The sequence below is a fragment of the Botrytis cinerea genome, chromosome 11 (assembly GCF_000143535.2).
Source record: "Botrytis cinerea B05.10 chromosome 11, complete sequence".
Lineage (NCBI taxonomy): Eukaryota > Fungi > Ascomycota > Leotiomycetes > Helotiales > Sclerotiniaceae > Botrytis > Botrytis cinerea.
The window spans coordinates 1,020,917-1,036,042 of NC_037320.1; the positions used below are offsets into that span (position 1 = coordinate 1,020,917).

Below are 15,126 nucleotides of genomic sequence, written 5' to 3' on the forward strand. Positions count from 1 at the left end.
ATTGGCAGGCTATGATATCCATGCTCTGACTAGGTAACTCGGAGATGTCCAGCCTCTATTTTGGCATCTCGCCCTCCTTCGCCCAGTTACTACATGCCGGCTTTATCCATTCTTGTGCATAATTGGAGTATTCCGTAAGTGAGCAAGATGTGCAGCTTGTGCAAAGAGGCTGTGGGGAAAAATGTGAGTCTGTCACCAAAATCGATGCCGTTTAGATGAGCCAATGAATTTGTGTGGATGAGATTCTGCCAACAAATATGTATTATTGTGGATCATTTGTCAAGTCATTAGTGAGTAGGCCTGTCTATCGAATATCAAGGTCAATTCACGATTTAAGGTATCAAATTTGGGGTCAATCCTTGGTGGGGACGGTAGATAGACTAACGTGTATTAGCTTCACAGTTCTGTTCTTGTATAAATTAAAAATTCTGTTTACAAACATCACCACCAGCTTCCAAGTTATACAAACCCAGGAATATCAACGCCCCAGCGTTTCTCTTTTACTCATGAGCAAATCAGTTCAGTACGATCTTAACCACAAACATCAGTCATTTCCGTAGCTGCAGCCTCACTATCGTCGTTTCCACTTTATGCCGCTCAGATCACTCATTGGGTGATGTTTTACTGGGCTGGGCTCGTATGCGTGGCAAGGGCGCAGCAATGTTGCATGAATTGACGATTTTTAACTGGAGATCGTCAGGGATTGCGGCCGATGCTAATATTGAATAATTGAAGTCTTCACCAGCATGACCAGCAAAAAGAACCCAGACAGAAAGAATAAGAAGGAAAGGGAGCAAGGGAGTATCTCGGTTTTGTTCCATGACCAAAAACCGAGGGTACCCCAATGGAACCTCGAAGCCCTATCGAACAATCAGATATAATTATAATCCTGGGTACGTGGCATAATGATGAGCTCCATATATTACTCCAAGAGGCAATCCATGGGCTCAACAGAATAATCCTTTATTTTTGGAGGACGATGCACAGAATGGCTGCTACTGGCGTGGCTACTTGACGGGGTCGCCTATTATTCTTGTGTGTCGAAAACAAAATAGCGGCAGAATCATAATGTCCTAGAAAGTGTACATCGAGGTGTACATGCATTCAAACTAGTCATAAAAATAATAAGCCTCGAAAGATCACCCACGAGGCGATTTTGAGGCAAGAGAAAGTGTCTCAGATCCTTTTTTTTTGGTGTTAGAAGTTAGAACAGCCTTGCTTTTAGTTCTCTTGGGCTTGCACCTCCACCTACTGTTACTTGATTAGGTTTAGATTAATTACATTGTTAATTGTCGAGATTAAGAGAAGCAAGCTAGTATTTTGGATATATACATACAACCGGTTCCTCCTCATTGTGATCATCAAGATACTCATCATTGATTTCACTTCATTTCTTCAATATACTTGTCGTCGCCCAGCTCCTTCCTTTCCCAAGACGACATGCGTAATTACATATAAACTTAGCCATAACGCAAAGAAACCATTTGGAACCGGAAGTTGCGCCCCGGATCCCTTTTCCTTTACAACTGTTCATCTGTCCCAATTTTTGGTCCATTGGAGTAGGAGCCCATTGATATCCAGGTCGTTTCCTTTTTCCTTCTTCACTTTCTGCCATGTTGGATTATAATAGGGAGTTACCACCATGTTTCCCACCAACCAAAGTTGCTTTTCAAGGCAATCCTCATCACCAATATCCACCATCTCAGGTCCACCCATATCATACACCATTTTCATCTCACCATACATATCCAACCCCACCTCCATCACCACTATCATTTGCGATGCCTCAGGATCATAGGATAGGTACAATACTTGGAGAAACTCTATTATTGTCTCGAGTCTTAGGCTCAGGAGCCTACGGAACTGTTTATTATGCTCAGGATTTGTCCACTGGAAAAGAGTATGCTGTAAAGGCGCTCAACAAAAGAAATGCCTACGGGCAGCCCTTGGACGCAAGACAACGAGCCTATCAATCAAGAGAGATAGCCCTGCACTGGAGTGCTTCCGCGCATCCTAACATAGTTTCGATGTACAAGATTCTCGATGACCCGGACTGCACCTATGTTATTCTGGACTACTACCAGGAAGGAGATCTTTTTTCAAATATTACCGAGGGTGGTAGATATGTAGGTCATGATGCCCTGATCCGGAGCATCTTCCTCCAAATTTTGGATGCCACGGAACATTGCCACCGCCTTGGAATATACCATAGGGATCTCAAGCCTGAGAACATTCTGGTCGCCAATTCCGGTCATACCGTTTGCCTAGCAGACTTTGGATTGGCCACCCAGGAGCCAACATCTCGCGATCACGCATGCGGATCTACATTCTACATGTCTCCAGGTAGGCACTATTCATTCTACTTCCCGATCCCCCAACACCCTTCACATACTAACTGGTTCCACTGTCAGAGTGTCTAGAACAATCATATAAGCCATACAGATGTGCCCCAAACGATGTCTGGTCTCTCGGAGTGATCTTGGTCAACCTTACCTTTGGAAGAAATCCTTGGAGACAAGCCTCATGGGACGATGCTACATACAATGCTTTTCTCAAGAACCCAGATTTCTTGAAAACTATTTTGAACCCATCGGACGAGCTCAATGTCATTTTACAAATGATCTTTCAACAGGACCCAGATCTCCGTATCACCGTTCCAGAGCTGAGGTTAAGAATACAACAATTGCCAGGTTTCTACGCTTCCCCTTCCCAAGGATCTTGCCGTACACCCGCACCAATTGTCGGTAATTTGACCAATGACTCTGGGTACTCTACCTCATCTCCATGTGTCGCAAGTCCATTTCGATCCTCAACCTCGTCTCGCGACTCTGCTATTTATACCGATGATGGGTGTACCAGCACACTAAATGGAATCACTAATTCGACTCGATCGTCACGCAGCACCGGCAATTCTTTAATAGATTCAAACAACCGTGATAACGCAAATCGCGATGTGCTTGCCCATAGGCATGCTTACTTTAATGGACTACCAACACCTTCTGGCTCTCAAGGATCTTGCCAGTCATCTTCAATTTATACAAAAGTTGGAACACCTTTCCCACGGAAGTTTTGAATAAACCGGCTGTGGAATGTGCAGAATTCACGAGGAATTCTCTTTTTCAGAAAAAGTTTCACTTATTTTTTTATTGACCTTAATTTTGGAATTCATTGTATAGTTTTTTTTTTGGACCGGGCTGCTTAAAAGGGGTGCAGAATCCGGTTATTGCATGATTAAAACGAAGAAACGTTGGGATTTTGACCTTGGGTCTTTGGTGCAGGAATCAACCAGGCGTTTAGGGCAGATAGGACAAGCATGGCGGCGGCAGCATGTCGTCTACTGGGAGTTGTGGTGCTTTTTATCATGATACATTTTTTGGAGTTACCGGATTTTCTTTTAAGCCATATGGTAATTTCGCTTTATACCCTTTGGGCGGAACTTTTCCAACGCATAGGACGGTAGAAGGATGGAATTTTCATGCTTGTCTGGCTAGACAAGCTTCCATGGCAATAAAATACGTTACAGACCACTTGTAAATAAGCGGTCGGGTTTAAGGGATAAGATGGTGTTGGGAAGAAGAATAGGTATAATGTACATGTACATCGAAATAGCATCTCATGCATCGAACGGAGTCATCGCTCTACCAGCAGTTAGAATAGTACAGCAATCTCTGACAAACAGATTCTTTGTTGCTTGCATATATGATTGATTCTGACAATGCATTTTGCACCTGTGCTCTCGAAATAAAAACGGACATTCGATACGCTCGGCATTACTATCAGAAGTGGAAAATGCAACACTCTCAAATGCTTGTCTTGAGAGCCAGATTTACCCGTCCCGCCTGCTAATTCACGAACCACGATGGAAATGACTATCACCTACGAAAGAGACGGGAGCACATGCATGAGGCTAGATTAAGTGTCTGGGCATGGATATGCGGTGACTGGGATCACGATAGTGTGTGGTGATTCATTTCAAGCCACCGTTCGCCTTGATTTCTTCGAGGTGCACGCTTCTGCGCCCGGGAGGGTCAGATGATGCTTAGATGACCGACCAATAATATACGAGAATGGTGTTTGTGGCGAGGACTATCACGTAAGTTCACTTGGCCACTCACTGCCGCTTGCTGATCTGGCGACTATCCCCAAAATGCACGTGCTGTCCATGCCCCTTTCTCAGTGAAGCGAAGCCGCTAAATTCCCCGCATTGCATCTGTGCTCTGCTCGAATATTTAGTCCTTGGTCCTATCTATAACAAAAGATGAGTTATTCAGTTAAATAGTGCTTAGATGTTATTGTAGCATATCTGACGCTTGGTAGACCTCTTGATCTGACCGTCTTGCATTACCATCATCGGTCCGGACGTTTTGATCCATCACGATCTTTTGTCCCTGAAGTATGGAAGGAAAGCTAAAACAGGTACATAAGGAGGATAATAAGACGATCCATGTAGAGGCAATAAGTAGTGAGATAAGACGATTGTTGACTGAATGTTCTCAGCGTAGACGATGACGCGAGACTGGTACTAGCTAATCATCCGTTGTATGGCCGGACTACGACTGATTAGATGTATATTCTATATAAAGTCTTGTCAATGAATGCAGTTTATCGAACCGAAAAATCGAACTCAATCTCTCGTGTACTGAGGAGTAAGATCGGGAGATAATTGCATTTAAATGCCAAGCCGCTCCAAGCAACTAGTGGGTAGGCTCACGTGACTGCACTCTATCTTTGTTGCATATCTTGGATTGGACATGGTGAATGTCATGAATGTCTCTCGGCTTTGCAAAAGACATGATGAACATAAAAAGTTAATAAATGCGGTCTGCCAGTATGGCACCAATCCGAGCCCGGATTATTCTGTCGATCATCTCTCTAACAGTATTGAGGAATGATATTCTCATCGTGGCCAAACTTAATAAGCGAGAAGTAATAACAATATGATTGGATCGCATGACCGACTAGCTCTCGAAATTTGGATCTGGAGCTAGCTACTTCTCATTCTTAGGGATTTGCTAGTTCCTTGGGTTTCATGCCCGTCATATCTGCGACGCCACCTCCGGATGAATAGCAGTGATATAGGCTTAATCCACAACTCATCAAGAGTCAACTTGATGGAAATATATAAACCCCTCAAGGTCTGGTTTCATTAATGGGTTTTATCAACGAGTTTCACCTCTTCAGCTAATATTTTGAAAATTTGAGGATATACCGGAACGTTTCCAACAGGCATGCTAAGGCTCCATAAAAATCGGTATTTTAACCCTCACTATCATGTGGATCTGCGCTTTCAAAATTCAATAGCTTCATGAATCTGCAAGCTGTGCAGGTTCCCATTTCAAATATTTCTCTTAAGCCAAGAGCTGAAGGTTTCTACTTCAGGCGCGGTTGGCTGATGGATGAGCTCGTGATGTTATCTAAATAGGCTTGAAATTCAAATAGACCTTCAAGGGGGAACATAGTTGGTTATGACAACAAGAAAGACTAGACATGTCCCGGGTGAAGGAAACAATTATAGAATTAAAGTTTGGGGACACACAGACTATCTTTGGGGGCTGATCATATTGGAATCGTGGAAGAAGTTCATTTTGTCGTCTCGGTGTAAGTGAAATAGCATGGCTATGGTGTATAGAGCTGGAAAAGAATCGTTTCTAGAATGGAATAATTATTGCCATAGTCACAGGTGACCAAAAAATACTGACGTTCAGACAGATTTATCTTCGCCCAAGAGAAAACTTGACCGAGCACATGTCTTGGCTGAAGTCATAAAACCCTAAATTTCTTTTACACTTTCTCAACATACTATGAGCAAGCTTCCTACTATAAAACTTGCTGATTGGCTATTGAAGATGATACGAATCATAACACGGCCCAACCTTGGAATCAACTCTTCGTAATTCGATTTGAGACATTTGAAGACGTGCAACAAAATCTATCTTTTCTAAATTTTGCAACCTACAATTGGTCAAGTCTATATAATACTCCGTCAACAAGCAAATGCCTTAACCCTTTCCACAAAAATACGTACATTGCGTGCAACCTCATCCGATTCCAAATTCTAGAGCACACTCTAGAATAATTCATCTGCTTTTATAATGAATTAATGCCAAGCCAGCCAGTTTGATAGATTCTTGAATCCCAGATTGCTTTGACTTAATAGCAATGCTATTATAATACTACGTTTACCGAAGCGATTTTACTCCTATGGACACCGGTGAAGAACACACAAGACTGTGTTCTATAGTATGTGTATAATATACCTTGAGTTGCCTTCAGTCTGAGCATTGTACCATCTAGTGTTGGCAAATATACTGGATTTTGATCTGTGACCTGGAATATACATTTTTACCATTCGTATTCTCCATAATATTGAAGTATCTGATTTTCCAGTAGTATGGATGTCGCACTCTGTGTGTCTGCCATACTATTGCCCCATCGAGCATGCGTCTACAGACATATCATTGCCGAATGTAAAAGCGCACCGAACGCAATCACAGCCTCTTTCCGCACGCTTCTCTGCAGATTTAGTTTGATACTACATGTCGATCTTGTGGATATGAGAAGTTAAACTTGCCATTATTGATCCGTCCATTTCATATTTGGTCACTGTTCGTAACATCATGAAGTGTAGTGCACATCATATAGGTCCTTTTAAGTGCTCAGATCGCCCTTTCTACTAATATCCAGGGAGGATGCATCCCTACTGGGGGGCGGATAAATTTGTCACAATAGGAAATTGAATCTGATGATAATGATCTGCACTGCCAATGAGCCAGGCCATGCCTCAAGGGCTTGAAACTTGATTTAATCATACATGATATGCTTTTTCAGTTCAGCACCTTCCTCTTTAACCAACCGGGTAGCAAAAACTAAATTTACTACTGGGTCGGATGAAATGGGGCAAGAGTCCAAGATTTGTACATAGTCGTCTCGAATTCAGTTTTTACACTTTCTGAGGATGCCTCAGGCCTTGTGTAACAAGCACGTTGAGAAATGTAGGCAAACCAATCTCGTTCCCTCCGTCACACATAAATCTCACGCTCTCAGCGTGTCTAGCTCCTACATATTCGAGACTGGTTCACGGCATTGCTAGTTGAACCGAAACCCCAATAGTGCAAAGACCATCGCACGAACCTTTCTTCACACAGCAGCTTTGTCCGAGAACTCAAAACTCTACAATGACATTAAAATGATGTAAAATATAGGTCAAAGCAGTCCATTTCTCCGGAGCCATCACAGTTCGGACGGAGGTTACCGCTGCCAATGAACATGGCCTATATCTGAACCTCCAATTCAACAAATACTTGTTCTCAGGTCAGTTCGTATGGAAATTTTTGAGATGTGCAACAAAACGAGGTGATGATAATTTGAATAACTTGGTTGGCTCTCAGTCTCTCCAACTAACCTCAAGAGCGATTCCCGCAGTGGAGAGGCTGATCAGTTGAGCCGTTTCTCACTTTAAGCATATCTCTCCGACATCCCCTAGATTATCGACCGGGGCATTTGTAAAAAGTCAGACATGCATGAGCTTTTCCAATAGAGGAAGGATTAAGAGGTACCAGCATGCAGGATATGCATGTTATTTGCGTCTTAAATTATAAAAGCCCTATTAAAAGCATGGGGGATATGACTAGTTATTTCCATGGCCATAAGACTATCCAAGAAACGGGTCATAAATGATATGAGCCCAACTTCAACTCTGCAAATCAAAGAACACCATGTGTTCAGGACTCAAAACTTTACCCCAAGAAGCAAGAAAAGGCTTGAATATTGAAAAGCCGAGATCGGGAAACTTAGAATAAAGAGAGTATGTGAAGAACACTTTATAAAAGATTCCACTCAATATCTCCAGTTCCACTTGATTATTTGGTGTTCAAAGGGCCTGGATCACAAACGTCCCACATAAGAATATTCTTTAACCTAGCACTCGAAAAGCCAGCGGACTGGGCTTTAAAGGGCAGCTATCTCTTGAATAAGCCGCAAGAATGCATAATTTATACCTAGAAGCAAGTATAGCCTATCTTTTTTGAGCGTACTGCATATAAATATACTTCTCAAAATTTTCGAAATTCTCAAAAGTGCCAAAAACTTCTTTGTAAACCACCCTTTTGAAGATATTCTGACGGAGAACATGATGACTATGACCACCACGCAATCAAAGATACACTTGTCTTGTATATCGAGGAAATTAAGCTCCTAAGCTCGCCAGTTCTCATATCATGGTTCAAACAACAGGATGGAACTGGTAGTTCTTCTGCTTAAATCGCTGAAATCGTGACCCTTTCAAAAATGTCTTCATCTTGGGAATCGACAGTAATCTCAAATAATATTATCAAGATGATAAATCTTGAATATACTATTCATTACAAGCTAACGAATTTGTGTATCCAGAGTCGATTTGTTCCAGAATTTTAAAAGCAGGGTAAATTTTGGCGTATCCATCTTAGGCTCTGATGAAGCCAGTTCTGCGATTCGAACTGCGAATTCATCTTCACCGCATTTTCGAAAGTACACGTGCGCAAACACGGTATCTTAGTCTGCTACGAGGCAGGCAAATGATGCAAGATCCGCACCAGTCTGTTCTTTTGGTATCCGAGCCCATTTGTGGGCTTCAAACTTAAGCTATGCCGACTTGCCAGAACTGACAATCTAGATTCAACAGAGACGCACGCATCAGGCTGAAAACCGGTGTGGTTGTGGAATAACGTGAGATGCTGCAAGCTGGACTTGCATCCTACATCTTACATTGACTCACATCTGACCATTTTGGAAATGCTTGTCAAAACGTACAGCATCCCACAGTAGCGGACGCCGGGACTCCCGTGGAGAATTACCATCGAATCGCTAGTGTCGTAGATACAGTGCGCACTATGGCTGACTGGTGGAAATGCAAGCATATCATGCAACCATGAAAGGAGGATGAAGTGTTCTTGCAGAAAAGATGGAGGTGCGGTGTGTGGTGTGTGGTGTATCGTGTATGTGTGGTGGGTGGATGGCTGATGGTCAAGGGTGCTGGGATTTTTTGATGTGGTAGCCGCTCACGGCTCTCTATGTGGTCAAAGCGCGACGAAACGTGACGAAACGCGAAACGTTGGTATCGATAATGAAAACAAAAATCCAGCCGACGAACACTGGCTCGCCATCAATTAATCGATGGCTGTCAATTCTGCATTGCTTTCCGCATTCGATCATCCGTGAATCGCGAGGGCATGAAGAGGCATGAGCATTGTGGAGAGTGTGCAAACGGAAGCATTGCCGAGAATTCCTGTCCATACAATGCTCGTACAACGTGGAGTGTCCGCATACTGGCGCTGCAATAGACAATTGTTTTATCGACGCGTTGTGCTGCGTCGTGCAGGCTAAAGGTGTATGGTGCAGCCACAGCATTGGCTTCTCGAGGCACTGGTACTCGATGTCGTTCACTCTCGCAAGGTTGTCAATAATGCCGTTGATCCATGCAGAACGGAATGGGATCAAAACAAAACATTCGTCGCGTCCCATCTACCCATGAATACTCCATACCGCGACAACAATAAGCTTATTGCCGTCACTACATCGAACCATTCACACCCTGAACAATTAATGACCGATGATGAGCTGACGAAGTACCCGACCCATTCTCTGTTCACACTGCATAAGTTCGGCTTTGTTACCCGAAGCAATGACTGGGGAACAACGTCTTCATGCTTCCTGCAGTCGGCGCATAACTGAAGACTCGTCTTCCGCTCCGACTTGAGAACTATCCCGTTGCAAGTGGATGGGGCTATGTACGGATTGCTCGCATGAATTTGAGAGCATGTGATTTAGCCCCAGTGGGAAAGCGTCGCAATTCTTTTTATGTTATGTTTTTTCCGAGTCGACCGTGGTAATTTAGGCGTGCCTGTCGTCTCAAATCAGTTGAACAACCGTTGAGAACTAGGTGCAGCTGTTCAAGTCTATACACGTTTGATTAAGAATGTATATGACTGCCAAATGCTTGACAGGGCTGGGTGCTCGATATACTCACATAACTTTCTTCATCTTCCCCCTTTGTCATTAGCGACTTGAAAAGTCCATGAACTCTCCCTCTTCAAAAAAAAGGGGGGTATCGGTATCGTCGCAATGACTGATGGCTTCTTTCCGTGTCTTTGTAGACTTCATTGCGCAGCGTCCGGCGGTTATTTGACCGAAGGGCATGGAAGCTCCTGCCTTGCCGATGATAATTCTTAGAAACTTTGTCGTCAAAGTAAATCGTGTCTATCTGTCCTATTTATAAGGGTTGTCTCAATGACTGATGACTTCGTTCTCTGTTCTGGATGATTTAGTTGCATTGCATCCTATGGCCAAATGGTCAAGAGATCAGGAAAACTCTCACCTTGCCCGTGTAATATTTATTAAACTTCCTGGGCACCATGAAATGCCCATATTCCAAACCGTATTAGCATCACGACTTAAATGCTCTTTCTGCCGCTATTGTTGACGGACGTCGTAATGGGTGCCCGTGTTTAATTATTGGTAGAAAATGAAAATAATCAATTGTGTGGAAAGAGGGAGAGTGCAGCTCTCTTATACAAAAGTTTTATCTAGCTCGTGTCCTATATCTACTACTCTTAAACCTCGTTGGCTTATTAAACTATCGTCATTGTTTGCTTGTTGAAGGTCGTCACTGATCTGACTTTTCAATAGATCACTAAATTATACAAGGCAATAATTCAGGTTTTCACCCGCCATCCGTTGTGCTATACACAGCGTTGAATAAAATGGCCACGATAGAGACAAAGTACCCCTGTATTCATTTTAAACATGCAATATATCGATTCTTGATTTTTGAAATGAATTTCATTGCAGTGTGAATGAGGCATCAAGGCCAGTATCGCTAATGCATGCCCCATACCCCAACTCTTGGCGAAGAAGAATACTCACTCTTTTCAACATTCAATATCGAACAAGAACATCAAGAATTCGGTATTTCAAACCGATTCTTTGCCAGAATTTGTTACAAGCTCCTGGGGTATTGAACATCGTATAGAAAATTATTCTTTCAATAATTTTAATGCTGTTAACAACAAAAACTGCCGTCTTTAATTTATGATCCTCTTCGAATTGTTGGGCATACCACTCTTTGTTCTATTTGAAGCCCAAGTGTTTTGCCGCTTAAGATAATGATGGTGATGATGATGATGATATAGATGAATGTCTGCCAAGATTTCCGATGAAGAGACTCTTAGCACTTTGGAAAACATAGAGGGCCTTTAATGAACTACACTCGTTCATCATATGGTACCTCTGCAGTTTTTTGATTATCCATTTTGTGTATAGAGTACTATAGTAATTATATCAAATATGCTTTTCATCTAATCGTAAGTACATTGCAAATCCACAATACATATTTTGTGTGCTATCTCCTTATAGCTCCACATCGTGATCTACTCCTTCGTGACCGTAACCCATCCAATCTCCCCGTCTTACTATGTATGATTAGGGAAAATCCAACTGACCTCTAGAATGTGAATATACTTGATTGTCTCCGAGGTTCGCCAAATTTTCCCAAAATCCCAAGGGCAATATTGAACTTGGCAGATATAAGCTTAAGGTATTCTCCGGTTCATTGTTAGCGCAGCGCACACTACAAAACCCGATTTCCAGAAATCTCCCACCTCACACAACAATAATCACAGAAAACTATTCTCTCAGCATCAAACTCTTCATTCCACTGAAAATTCGCAGGAACATTTTTGGATATCAGATCATACACCAGGACGACAGCGAGGAATTTACCTCAATCACATCTGGTACATATCTGTACAACATCATTCTAGTTGATACCACCAACTTAGAATACCACTTCTACTCCATTGCACTTAAAAATTCTTCACATCTCACTTCACTCATCCCCATCTACACACATCACCAGAACACAAACAGCACACGATTTACCATTTAACGATTTCCGAACCACAATCTATACATATTACCGGAACACAAGCAGCACACGGTTTACCATCTAACGGTTTCCGAACCACAATCTACACACATCACCAGAACACAAGCGGCACACGGTTTACCATCTTACGGTTTCAGGACCACAATCTATCCGCAAGTTGTGTTTCTATTCAGAAGTATACATGTGGTTGCTTTATTTGATTGTCAGATAGATCACCGCCACCCTTTGTTTTTACCGATACGATACATAACCGACTCCACCGCCATAAGTTAGCCAAGAACGACAACACAACTAAAAATGGCATAACGACTACGAATAGCATAGCGACTGTAGATAATACAACAAGCCCAAGTAATATACCAACTACGAATATCGCCGCTACCCTTTATTTTTACCAATACGATACAGAACCGACTCCATCGCCATAAATTAGCCAGAAACGATAACACAATTACAAATGGTATAACGACTACGAATAGCATAGCGACTGCAGATAATACAACAAGCCCAAGTAATATACCAACTACGAATAATCGAAAAACAAATAACACTTGTCAATTATACTACCAATTCTCCCCGTCTCACAGCATTATAAGATGTCGTCACCGCTTTCCTCCCCAGGCGTCTCTCCAGGTTCAGCTGCAGACTCCACCAGAGGAGACTCCGAGTCTATCGAGTCGCCAGTCTTCAATTCGTCCAACCGAGCTACAAGCAAGAAGACTACCGCTAAGAAGACTACCGTTAAGAACACTACCGCTAAGAAGACTACCGTTAAGAACAATACCGCTAAGAAGACTATCTCTAAGAAGACTACCGTTAAGAAGACTACCGCTAAGAAGAAGACTATCTCTAAGAAAACTACCAATGAAAAGATTCCATCAGAGATGACTGCGGCTGAGGAGGCTAGCAATGAAAATATTCCATCAGAGATGACTGCGGCTGAGGAGGCTATAGCAGTGCAATCTCCCAATGAGACAAATAAGCGTGACTACAGTGTTGCATTCAAACCTCAGCAGTATAACGCTCATAAATTGAATCTCTATCATATATTCATAGAGAAGAGGATCAAAGTTTGGCGTGAGTTTGGCAAGAAGGAGAAGATTAGGGTTCCACTTGGCGATGCCCAGTATATATGGGTGCAGACCCAACCAAAAGAAATAAGGGACAAAGTCTCAGTGCCGGATAGAGAAGGAACTACCCACTTATTTGGAACTTATTTAGAAAGAGAGAGAAAAGTTCTACACAATGGGGTTTTGGTTGAGGATTCTACGCCTGTCCATTACCTGTCTCAATTTATCGAAGACCACCACACTCCCATCCCTGAACACGAGCGAAATCGAAAGCGTTTGCCTAACACTTTCACTTTCAGAACTTACTTTCCTGAATCGGCCACTGTTCTGTGTGCTCTCCACTTTCAGTATGACAGTTCCCAAATGAATGTGCAGTGCATCGAGACTGTGCTCGAGACCAAGTCGAAGGAGAGTTTCGAGTTGAAGGCTAGGATAAAGGAAGAAATTGAGCGTCGCAAACGGAGAAGAGCAGAGGCAGCAGAGGAGGAAAGATTAGCTAAGGCAGCTATGGGATTCACTGTTCCTCCTCAGAAAGATCTCCGTGTAGGACTAGAGTGTCGTATGCTATCGGACGATGGACTTCTAATGGAGTAGTTATCAGAACCGAGAGATCAAATTTTCGATTTCTGAAAGCTATCATTGCAACAGAAGGATCATTATAATCGGATTACACCAATAATGTTTAATGTATACTATTAATGTATATAAGTTACACGATAAGACCTATAAGGGACAACGTGTAATTGATCCTGAATTTCAAGGAAATAGTCAATATGATTACTCACAACAAATCTCTTATCTTGTGTTGATAGTGTATGGACGTGAATCTAATTGACTGAATAAAAGTGGTATATTCAACACCGATATCCATTCGACTAAATTACATGACTAAATTACAATAAACTCGCACTATTCACTCCTCATATATCGTCCTCGACCCCGACAATCTTTAGTGAATCTCTCCACAATCGCCCTTCATCTTCCGGGTTATATGTCTGCTTTACCCATCCATTTCCAAAAGGCTGATAGTCATCCTTTCCCCGTTCCGCTTCGCTACAATTCTCCAAGTACTTTCCTCCCTTTCCCTCCCACTCTTTCCCAACTGCCGCAATAACAGTTGTTGCAGCTCCTTGCTCTGCACTTTTTAGAACCTTGCGAACTTTCTCATTACCCATAACTTGAGCCACCCATTCCCTACCCAAATGCCTATTAATATTCGTGTCGATAGGGCCCGGGTGAAGACTTGTTGCATGTAGTCCCTGTTGACCATAGCGACGATCTATCTCATTGGCCATGTATATATTTGCGAGTTTTGAATTGGCGTATGCAGTTCCGAAATTGTAACCTCCCTTTTGGAAATCATAGTTATCGCTGTCAGGAAGATCGCATATTCGGTGGCTGGAGGAGGAAACATTCACCACGCGGGAATGAAAATCTCCACTGGAGCTAAGGAGTAAGGCAGGTTTCAGAAGTTGAAATAGAAGGAAATGACTAAGATGATTGGTGGCGAAGGTAATCTCGTGCCCGTCTTCAGTTAACTGAAGGTCTTGAATGCCCATAACACCAGCGTTGTTGATGAGTATATTGACCCGATGTTTCGATTTCTCGAGGATAACCTCCGCAGCAGTTCTGATACTAGCAAAGGAAGTACTATCCATCTCCACAAGTGTAACACGATCGGGCTCTAAGATTCCGTCGAGAGAAGTTTTGGCTTTCTGTATGTCACGGGCAGTGAGGAATAAAGTAGCACTTGTGGCAGACAACGCTCTCGCCGTTTCGAGACCAATACCGGAGGCTGAACCTGTGAGAACGATCACTTTTCCAGCCAGTTTACCGATCAATGATTCGTCCTGGACAATCTGAAGCGCGGTTGGTCGAGCATCTCCAGGGCCTTGGGGGTTGATATGAGATGCAGCGTATAGATTCATGATGAAATGTGTGTAGGATCTGAAAATGTGGTTGATGGAAGAGGAGTAAGGAAGGGTAAACACAATGGGATGAGAGAAAACACATGCTCAATAGTTCCTTACTTATATGTAAATTTCACGGTTACATTTACACGATGGAGCCCCTGAGTCTCGCTCTTGCTGATTGGGTTCGTTAAGACGCAGGCGGGATGGCATGCATAAGCGGCGT

At 42.8% G+C, this 15,126-nt stretch overlaps 3 protein-coding genes across 3 annotated transcripts; 2 read left to right on the forward strand and 1 right to left on the reverse strand.

The window, feature by feature from the left end:
- Positions 1–1,378: 1,378 nt before the first annotated feature.
- Positions 1,379–3,664, forward strand: Bpk4. Its single transcript, XM_001556751.2, has 2 exons — positions 1,379–2,343; positions 2,412–3,664. The coding sequence occupies exons 1-2, from the start codon at positions 1,614–1,616 to the stop codon at positions 3,071–3,073; spliced, it is 1,392 nt and encodes a 463-aa protein (XP_001556801.2). The 5' UTR covers positions 1,379–1,613; the 3' UTR covers positions 3,074–3,664.
- An 8,027-nt stretch (positions 3,665–11,691) lies between these two features.
- Positions 11,692–13,783, forward strand: BCIN_11g02970 (hypothetical protein). The gene has a single exon (XM_001556753.2). It carries the CDS (start codon positions 12,517–12,519, stop codon positions 13,582–13,584), a length of 1,068 nt encoding a protein of 355 aa, XP_001556803.1. The 5' UTR covers positions 11,692–12,516; the 3' UTR covers positions 13,585–13,783.
- Positions 13,784–13,835: 52 nt separating this feature from the next.
- On the reverse strand, positions 13,836–14,939 carry BCIN_11g02980 (hypothetical protein). Its single transcript, XM_001556754.2, has one exon. The coding sequence runs from the start codon at positions 14,916–14,918 to the stop codon at positions 13,911–13,913; it is 1,008 nt and encodes a 335-aa protein (XP_001556804.1). The 5' UTR covers positions 14,919–14,939; the 3' UTR covers positions 13,836–13,910.
- Positions 14,940–15,126: the final 187 nt, after the last annotated feature.